The sequence below is a fragment of the Bufo bufo genome, chromosome 7 (genome assembly GCF_905171765.1).
Source record: "Bufo bufo chromosome 7, aBufBuf1.1, whole genome shotgun sequence".
Lineage (NCBI taxonomy): Eukaryota > Metazoa > Chordata > Amphibia > Anura > Bufonidae > Bufo > Bufo bufo.
This window is the reverse complement of record NC_053395.1, coordinates 7,856,691-7,866,692: the sequence shown is the minus strand read 5'-3', so window position 1 is coordinate 7,866,692 and position 10,002 is coordinate 7,856,691. Positions and strand designations below refer to the sequence as shown.

Sequence of the window (10,002 nt, the reverse complement as noted above, 5' to 3'; positions counted from 1 at the left end):
TGTTGGAAGACAGCAGGAGCATTGGTCAGACCGAAAGGCATGACTAGATTTTCATAATGCCCCTCCGGGGTGTTAAAGGCTGTCTTCCACTCATCCCCTTCCTTGATACGAATCAGATTGTAGGCCCCCCTAAAATCAAGTTTGGAGAACCACCGAGCACCCGCAATCTGATTAAACAGGTCAGCAATGAGAGGAAGAGGGTATGGGTCTCAGATGGTCATCCGGTTTAGTTCGCGGAAATCTAGGCAAAGACGCAGGCCCCCATCTTTCTTTTTAACAAAGAAAAACCCTGCAGCCACGGGTGAAGAAGAGGGTCTGATGTGTCCGTTAGCCAAGCTCTCGGAGATATAATCTTTCATGGCTTGTCTCTCGGGACCCGAAAGATTATATAACCTGGTCTTGGGTAATTTTGCACCGGGAATCAGGTTAACCGGGCAATCATAAGGACGGTGAGGTGGTAACTTCTGACAACCCTTTTCAGAAAAAACGTCCTCAAAGTCCGAAACAAATGTAGGTAGAGTAGCTATGGAGGCGACTAAGCAATTGCTATTTAAGCAATTTTCTCTGCACTGCTCACTCCACTCCAATATCTCCCTGGCCTGCCAATCCACCACTGGATTGTGCGCTACCAACCAGGGAAGACCCAATACCACCGGAGAGGGAAGGCCCTCCAGAACGTAACATGAAAGACACTCATTATGGTGGTCCCCTACCCGAAGGTGTAAGTTATGGACAATGTGAGTGAGGTTTCTCTGAGACAGAGGAGCAGAATCAATAGCGAATATGGGAATAGGTCTCTGTAGCGGACAGAGAGACAAACCCAAAGTGCGGGCAAAATGGGCATCTATCAAATTTACCCCTGCTCCACTGTCTAGGAAGAAAGAAATAGTCTCCGTCTTATCACCAAAAACAACAACCGCTGGCAACACAAATTGCGATGTACGTATGGAGGAAACGTATACCCCCCGGCTGACATCCTCCACACAGCCTGGGGTTAGTAGTTTTCCGACGGTCTTTTGTTCTTGAGTATGGAAGGACAGACATTAATGAAATAACCCCTACCCCCACAGAAAAAACAAACCCCACGCCTACGGCGAACCTCAGGAGGACGGACCTGACGAGTAGTTCCTCCTAGCTGCATAGGCTCGTCTAGGTCCGTACAGACTAGCTGCTGCTTGGGAGGGGTTACCAATTGCTCCGGATCTTTCAATCTGTCCCTAAGACGTCTATCTATTCTGATAGAGAGGGACATAACAGCATCAAGGGAAAAGGGGGTCTCATACAGCGCAAGCGCATCCTTAACCCTTTCGGATAGCCCAAAGCAAAACTGACTCCTGAGAGCCGGGTCGATCCACTGGGTATCCGTAGCCCACCTACGGAACTCTGAGCAATACTCCTCTGCTGGCAGCTCTCCTTGTAGGAGTCTCCGTAACTTCGACTCAGCCAGGGCGACTCGGTCAGGGTCATCATATACGAGACCCAAGGCCCCAAAAAATTCATCCACTGACCGGAGAGCCGGAGAATCAGTGGGTAAAGAGAACGCCCAGGATTGTGGGCCCCCCTGCAGCAGGGAAATAACAACCCCCACCCGCTGTTCTTCATTACCAGAGGAGTAGGGGCGCAGGCTAAAATATAACTTACAGGCCTCACGGAACGTCACAAATTTGTCCCTTCCCCCAGAAAATCTGTCAGGAAGAAGAACCTTGGGTTCCGGAGCATCCTGGTTACCCATAGCAACTGCTGGGCTTGCGGTCTGCTGCAATTGCTGCTGTTGCTGGAGGACCGACGCCTTCAATCCTGCCACCTACAAAGACAGGCCTTGAAGTTGCTTTGTCAAAGCAGCAATAGGATCCATGCTGGATTCTAAATAGGCAGAAGGAAAAAAATAAATAAATAAATAAAAAAGTTTTTATTTTTTTCTCTGCACAAAATAAGGGCCAGATATAATAACACGACCGGCGTGCCGATCACAAACGTGACGCAAAGGGAGGGAAAAGGGAAGGCCCTGTCCAAGGGAGAGGGAAAGATGGTGACCCCTAACTCACCTTGAGGCTGACTGCCCTGACGTCACTAGACGGGTTTCTCACCCGTACGCCGATCACGTGCCTAAACCCTGGCTTTCCCTAAGATGAGCCCTAAGTAGTGAATAGGGCGGTGGGATCACTAGTCCGCAACACTAACACTAAAGGGAAACACCAGGGAGAGGACAGACAATACTGACAAAACATATAATCCCAGGTGGGCGACAACAGCGGACAACAAGAAGCCCAACAGGGATCCGGAGGGTAGCACTCTGGAACGACAACCAGGAATAACAGCAACTCAGCTCCAGTGGGTCAGTATAGAAGTCCAGGCAGTATCTGGCAACCAGAGAAGTGAGAGAGGGGAATATAAGGAGGTTAGGAGTGCTGGACAAGGAACAGCTGAGGAGGAGAAGTTACGGATCCCTGAGTGAGACAAAAAGGATTGCAAGGCAAACACAGAAAGCTACCATTAAGTAGACATAGAGCGCGCAGCCACCCGCTGCGACTTCCTGACCCCGGGTATAACGGAGTCAGACGTGGCTCTTGACACCCTCGTGACAGTATGTAGTGAGCTCTCTCTAGTGGTGGCTGTATAATCTGTATGTAGTGAGCTCCCTCTAGTGGTGGCTGTATAATCTGTATGTAGTGAGCTCCCTCTAGTGGTGGCTGTATAATCTGTATGTAGTGAGTTCCCTCTAGTGGTGACTGTATAATCTGTATGTTGTGAGCTCCCCCTAGTGGTGGCTGTATGATCTAAATGTAGTGAGTTTTCCCTAGTGTTGGCTGTATAATTTGTAGTGAGCTCCCGCCAGTGGTGGCTGTATAATTTGTATGTAGTGAGATTTCTCTAGTGGTGGCTGTATAATTTGTATCTAGTGAGCTGCATCTAGTGGTGGCTGTATAATCTGTATGTAGTGAGCTCCCCCTAGTGGTGGCTGTATAATCTGTATGTGGTGAGCTCCCTCTAGTAGTGGCTGTATAATCTGTATGTAGTGAGCTCCCCCTAGTGGTAGCTGTATAACCTGTATGTAGTGAGCTCCCTCTAGTGGTGACTGTATAATCTGTATGTAGTGAGCTCCCTCTAGTGGTGGCTGTATAATCTGTATGTAATGAGCTCCCTCTAGTGGTGGCTGTATAATCTGTATGTAGTGAGCTCCCTCTAATGGCAGCTGTATAATCTGTATGTAGTGAGCTCCCTCTAGTGGTAGCTGTATAATCTGTATGTAGTGAGCTCCCTCTTGTGGTGGCTGTATAATCTGTATGCAGTGAGCTCCCTCTAGTGGTGGCTGTATAATCTGTATGTAATGAGCTCCCTCTAGTGGTGGCTGTATAATCTGTATGTAGTGAGCTCCCTCTAGTGGTAGCTGTATAACCTGTATGTAGTGAACTCCCTCTAGTGGTCACTGTATAATCTATATGTAGTGAGCTCCCTCTAGTGGTGACTGTATAATCTGTATGTAGTGAGCTCCCTCTAGTGGAGGCTGCAGAGGGATTGGAGCTCTGCAATAGATGTTATATATAGAGATATTGTGGAATTTTTCAGCACAGAAAACCACATTGGAATTTGCTGCAGAACCACAAACAAGAAGTAAACGAGATCAATTAGAAGGTTACAGAAGAGAATTGCACATAATTAGATCTCTGTCCATTCCTTTCCCAGTTGTACAGTCACACTCTTTACGGTTGTGCCTCGGACCCACTACCTTCAGTAATGTACACGGCTGACATGTTGGTTCATTATTACATCATTTGTTGAAAACGTTCACAGTTTATTTTAATATATAAATTTATTTAATTTTCAGAAAATATAGTAAAATCTCATTACAGATATTCATTGAGGCATCGCAGATCTCGTGACTCCACATATTGCACAGTGCAAAAAAAGCTAGGGTTTGTAATGGAATGGAATAGATTATGGGAGTCCAACCTCTGGGCACCCCACAGACCCTGAGAATGAGGTCACAAGACCCCCCCCTCCTTTCCCTGGTGGAGGGGTAACAACATGTGTATAGTAACTCTGCATTAACCTCAGGTCCGCTGCCCCCGGAACCGTCACTTATATGACTTTTTGTATGGGAGTCCCCATCAGCGGCCAGTGTTCTATTACTCCTCGTGGTCGTCTTATATAAATCCACATATAAAAATCTGTAGCGTGCTCCCTACATGGAAAAACCACCACCAGAGCATTGTATCTCGGGGAATCAGAAAGGATTGGGGCCCTTGTAAGACAAATGAAGGGGCCACAAGTGTCTATAAAATCTGGAGAAGATTACATTTGTCTACAGTGTTGACCCAGAGTCTCAGTGGGCCATGTCTCTTCTGCCTGGTGTCATCGGCTACAATGTTGTCTTTGGCACCAGCTCTTGGGTGTCTTCTGATGTTGCTGCATCATCATTGCCGGTATCCTCAGTTTTCTGACTCTTGTTCTTCTCGCTATGTCCTATTACCTTCCCTACACCGGCTCCGACTCCAGTTCCGACGGCTCCTAGTGTGACCGACCCTCCAACTGCACCCGTGACCATGGCGGCAGTTGTGCTGCCCAGTACAGCCGCAGCTTCCACAGCCAGGACTGTTCCCGCCACAGCTGCTCCCAGAATGCCTCCAGCCAAACTGAGGACCCCACCACCCACTGCACACCCGATCCCCACCGCACACTTTGTGAAGCGCTTGGAGTATGCATCACAGAATTTTTTCACTTCTTGGTCCAGAACCACTTTCATCTCCTCCTTGAAGTCCGTCCTCGCTGCTACGTCGGTGCCTTTCAGACTCTGCTCATACTCATCCAGAAGACGAGACGCCTCCGCATTGACCTTCTCCCTCATCTTAGAGGTCCTGACCCCCAAGATCTTAAATGGGGAAGAACTGATTGGAGCCTAAGGAGGACACACAGAGGTCAGAGTTCATTGCTTGGGATTAGTGCGTTACATACAGAGCGTGACAGAGAGAGGGTCATCACCAACCAAAGAGTTTCCAATCTGTTCAGGAATGATGACATCAGGAGTCCACTCCCGTCTGATGGCATCAGGAGTCCACTCCCGTCTGATGGCATCAGGAGTCCACTCCCGTCTGATGGCATCAGGAGTCCACTCCCGTCTGATGGCATCAGGAGTCCACTCCCGTCTGATGGCATCAGGAGTCCACTCCCGTCTGATGGCATCAGGAGTCCACTCCCGTCTGATGGCATCAGGAGTCCACTCCCGTCTGATGGCATCAGGAGTCCACTCCCGTCTGATGGCATCAGGAGTCCACTCCCGTCTGATGGCATCAGGAGTCCACTCCCGTCTGATGGCATCAGGAGTCCACTCCCGTCTGATGGCATCAGGAGTCCACTCCCGTCTGATGGCATCAGGAGTCCACTCCCGTCTGATGGCATCAGGAGTCCACTCCCGTCTGATGGCATCAGGAGTCCACTCCCGTCTGATGGCATCAGGAGTCCACTCCCATCTGATGGCATCAGGAGTCCACTCCTATCTGATGGCATCAGGAGTCCACTCCTATCTGATGGCATCAGGAGTCCACTCCTATCTGGAGACATCATGAGTCCACTCCTATCTGATAGCATCATGATTCCATACCTATCTGATGACATCATAAGTCCACTCCTTAATTAGGGTGACATCATGAATGCACTGTGACATCAGATCAGTCACCACGATGAGAACGGTTTATCCATTCCCTTTAATACAGACTTTCTACACGATGGTATTAGTATTCAGTAGTGATGGTAAAAGGGGAGGAGCTGTGACAACCAATGCACCAGAAAGAGGCCAGTGGTCATCATTAATAATTTAGGACGTGGTCAACTTTAGGAGCAGCTGCTGCACAGGCCGAACCACGGGAAGCCTCCACTGTAGACCAGACGTGTAGGGGAAAAGCTTAAGAGATTGTACTGGATTAAAAAACATGGCGACTTCCAAACATCGCCAACCCCGTCTGTGGACTGAGCTGCATTACCAGACACAGCCCCTAGACGGCGCTGTTTCTAGAAATAAAATCTGTCATGTTTTTCTAATTCTAGACAACCCCTTTAAGTACTCCCCAATAACCAGCTCAGTGCATGCAGATATGGAATATATTGACCGGTATTATTCTTACCACTATTTCCACAAAATCCTTGAATTTCTTTACCGTGTTCTTTATATTTTTGTGGTTTTCAAGTGAATAATACATCTGGAGGAAGAGAACGAGGAGTTAATGTGGGTGATGTCACCCTGTGAATATAGGGCATATGGGGTGAGGTGCTGACATCTAGTGGCCATTGTGAGAACTGCACAAACGAGGATAAAAAGAAATGGCACAAAGAAAAGCTGCCGAAAACTAATAGAACGCTCATAACTTGCTGGACCTCATCTTATTCTTTAGGAGACTTTTTCAGAGACATTTTAAGAAACATCCGAATCCCAACGTCTCATGACAAAGGCACTTTACAACCTCCTACATTCTAATAGTTTGGACTCTGGACCAGTTGGAGCTGTGATCCAGGTGGCCATAGATCATACAGATCAGGGGTGCGGTGACATCATCCTGATCTGGGACTGGGATGCGCTGCCTCCAGTGGCCATACGTGACATTACACTCTTACCTCTACTGGGGATGCACAGCTGAAGTGTTCTCTCTGCAAAGTGCGGACAAAATCCTGAAATGTAATAAAACACAATTAAAAGAACGAAGAAACCCTCTACAAACACATCAACCTTCCTGTTACATCCCGGGGCTGAAAACCTCACTGCTGATGGTTTGTTACAATGTGTGAGGCTGACAATCCTCTGTGACAGCAGCACAAATATCGCTCCTGTCTGATAGCTCTTACCTGCACTGATACATTGTAACAGATTCTAGCAGGACATAAATGCCATTGACCTACAAATGTAACTACGCTACTGTACTAATCTAGAAACCGCACATTGTGAATTACAGCTTGTACAGCAATCTCTGTAGGTAAATGTCACACCTCAATATTGGGATTCATGTCCGACCTTAACCTTCATGATGTTTTTCAGACTAAAAAGGTCAAATGTTAAGAAGATAGATCATTAAAGCTATTGGGGTACCGCTGTCACTATTATTTTATGGCGTAGAGATCACGTCTGTCATCTGATATTGGAGTGAAGTGCACATGAGATTCTGGTGGGGGGGTTGATCCACCAGTATTTTGGGGTAAATCTATAGGTGTCTCGATTAGTCAGTACGTCCCAGGTCCAGTGGTCCCTGTTTGGTCTGGCTGCAGGTTACCTATTGGATTCGTCCGAAATAAAGGAGTATTCGATTTTGTGAGCACTTGCTTTAATGAGCAGTCATACATAGGTGCGGAGAGAGACCTCTTCCACCCCTAGGGTCTTCCCTTGCTTCTTTCTTACAACCCTAAGCGGGGGAAGGAGACAGGGGGAGAATGCACACTAAAGTTGCCCACTCACTTCTATCTTGAGGTAGATTCTGTAGGTCTGTTAGTTAGGAAGCTCTATCCCGTGCCAGAGATGAAAGAATGGTTCCCTGCCTGAAATATGATGCGCGTGAGCAAAACCTCCCTACATGTTTAACTGATGCATCTGCTTCATCAGGGGAGTTTGGGTTGTCCACAACCTAAACTCCCCTGATGAAGCCGTAGAGGTCTCTCTCCACACCCATGTATGACTGCTCATTACAGCCAGTGTTCACAAAATCGAGTTCTCCTCTGCTACTTGGGAAGAATTTAGTAGGTAGCCTGCAGCCAGACCACACAGAGACCACTAGACCTGGGACGTAACGGGTAATCTAGATACCTATAGATTCCCCCCAAAATACTGTTGGATTAACCCCCACCAGAATCTCATGTGCCCCTTGAGCCAACAGGAAATGTGCATTTTGCCATGTAGGGGATTTGGAGTTCTGTACCGGAAAATCAGAGCTCAATTAGGATATATTATACAATGAATCTCTGCTGAATGCTGGACCTCTCATGACCTGGTTTAGACGGGGACATTCAGTATGGCTTTTATTCTCAGAACCTTCTCAGCCCGGCACCTATAGATTGCTATAGGGTCTCTGGGGAGGAGAGAGCAGGCGCCTCCAGTATGCATCCCGCAGCTCTCCGGCTTCTCTACCACATTACTACAGGTGTAGACGCCGTTATAATGACCGGTGATGTCCTCCTGTGTGATAGGATTATTAATGTTTTGTGTCCAACCTTCAGCATTCCTCCCAAATGGCCACACGTGATCCTCTCGCTGCGGACGTCAGTTTTACGGTGTAACCAGAGTCCTTCCACGAGGTCTGAGACGTACGTTGTCAGGTGACCCCTGAAGTCGTCATCCATGTCTGTGAATTAAGAGACGTATCATCATCATCGTCATCAAATCGGATAGTGTGGACTATAACCTGCAGGAATTTATGGGGAGATGAGGAGACTACCAAAGTTGTACACAGGTGAATTTCCTAGTATCATCACCCTCATCATCAAACAATGATGAGAGTCCTGTCATCCTCTTGTTACTGAGACGCAGCTCGGGCTCCTCGAGCTCCTGTTTAGGTTTTCCTCCTTGCAGCAGCTCTCCTTGTTCTGGTCCGTAGAATCGTTCCATCAGTGGTGGTTCACACCTTTCCTGCTCTGTTCAGTGACCGTCCAATTAAGCAGCCATCTTACCTGAAAGCCGCCCCTGACTTGATCTCAGGAAAGTTTTCCCCGGGTGAGGCAGGAGGAAGCTGCTGACGGACGGACTGCGCAGAGTCTCCAGCACACGGTGGTTTTTCGGACTCTTCCGTAATTTCTACAAAGGAAAGACATAAAACTTTCTGTCTGGAAACCCCAGGTTCATACATCGCCCACGATCACCCGTGATTACCCGCTGCCTGTGCAAATTTCCATTATTACAGTCCTGTACTCCTCCCAGTAATCTCCAAGACCAAAGGGTCGGATCAGTTTCACCATTAAAAGGCGTTTTTCAGGGGCAGAAATGGGATAAAAATAACAATTATTTACCTCACTGATCTCCAGCCACTGCCACCATCCCCACTGTGATTCCACCACCACTAGAGTCACTGCTGTCACTTCACCACTGCTATGGCCCCCACTGTCACTCCACCACCGCTATTGTCCCCACTGTCACTCCACCACCGCTATGGTCCCCATTGTCACTCCACCACTGCTACCGTCCCCACTGTCCCTCCACCACCGCTACCGTCCCCACTGTCTCTCCACCACAGCTACCGTCCCCACTGTCATTCCACCGCCTCTAAGTCAATGCTGTTACCCCACCACTGCTACCGTGCTCACTGTTACTCCACTGTTGCTAGATTCACCACTGTTGCTCCACCACTGCTATGGTCCTCACTGTTACATTACTGTCGCTACAGTTACTTCTCACTGTTATTCCTTCACCTCTGCTACGGTCCTGTCACTCCACCGCTGCTAGATTCACTGCTGTTACTCCACCACCGCTATGGTCCCCACTGTTACACTACTGTCGCTACAGTTACTTCTGTTACTCCACCGCTGCTACGGTCCCCGCTGCTCACTCTCCACTTCCAAATCTCTGGCTTGATTTTCCAAAAGTGGCTTGGACTGTCTGCTCAGCCAATGATTGGCACATAATGTAATCACTCCCATCATCCCTGCCCCCAGGAAATCACAATCCAATCTCCAGGCCCTATGGTTGTGTGTAAAGACACAAGAACATATTCCACCATGCAGATGTGGCCCCTGGTCTGAATAAAGCCTAGGCCCCCGATTCTGCTGAGGAAACATGAAAATCACTGAGTTGTCATGAATTCTGATTGGTTGGCTGGATGTGATGTCTACGGATGCCCCCATCATACCTCAGCCTCATGCTCTATGTAGGACTTAGCAGCTTCTCGTCCGCAGTTGTCGTCGCCCTGCCAGTCACGAACCAGAATATTCAAGTGCTGCAATATAAAACATCAAATTGTGATAACATCTCATGGGAGGATGGAGCAAGGGGTGGAATGAAGGTGGGGTACAGGAGGTTATGGGAGGACTGTAGGG

At 48.2% G+C, this 10,002-nt stretch overlaps 1 protein-coding gene across 3 annotated transcripts in view; it reads right to left on the bottom strand.

Moving 5' to 3' along the window:
• Positions 1-4,059: 4,059 nt before the first annotated feature.
• The window catches only part of LOC121007696 (RING finger protein 112-like), a 29,329-nt gene continuing 23,386 nt past the window's right edge, over positions 4,060-10,002 (bottom strand). For all 3 annotated transcript variants that reach the window (XM_040439807.1, XM_040439808.1, XM_040439809.1), the window contains exons 9-14: positions 9,816-9,902; positions 8,644-8,767; positions 8,188-8,318; positions 6,607-6,660; positions 6,120-6,194; positions 4,060-4,897 (exon numbers count right to left, since the gene is read on the bottom strand). In XM_040439807.1, coding sequence (XP_040295741.1) covers positions 4,361-4,897; positions 6,120-6,194; positions 6,607-6,660; positions 8,188-8,318; positions 8,644-8,767; positions 9,816-9,902 — 1,008 coding nt within the window. In that variant the 3' untranslated portion in view covers positions 4,060-4,360. The remainder of the gene's footprint in view (positions 4,898-6,119; positions 6,195-6,606; positions 6,661-8,187; positions 8,319-8,643; positions 8,768-9,815; positions 9,903-10,002) is intronic.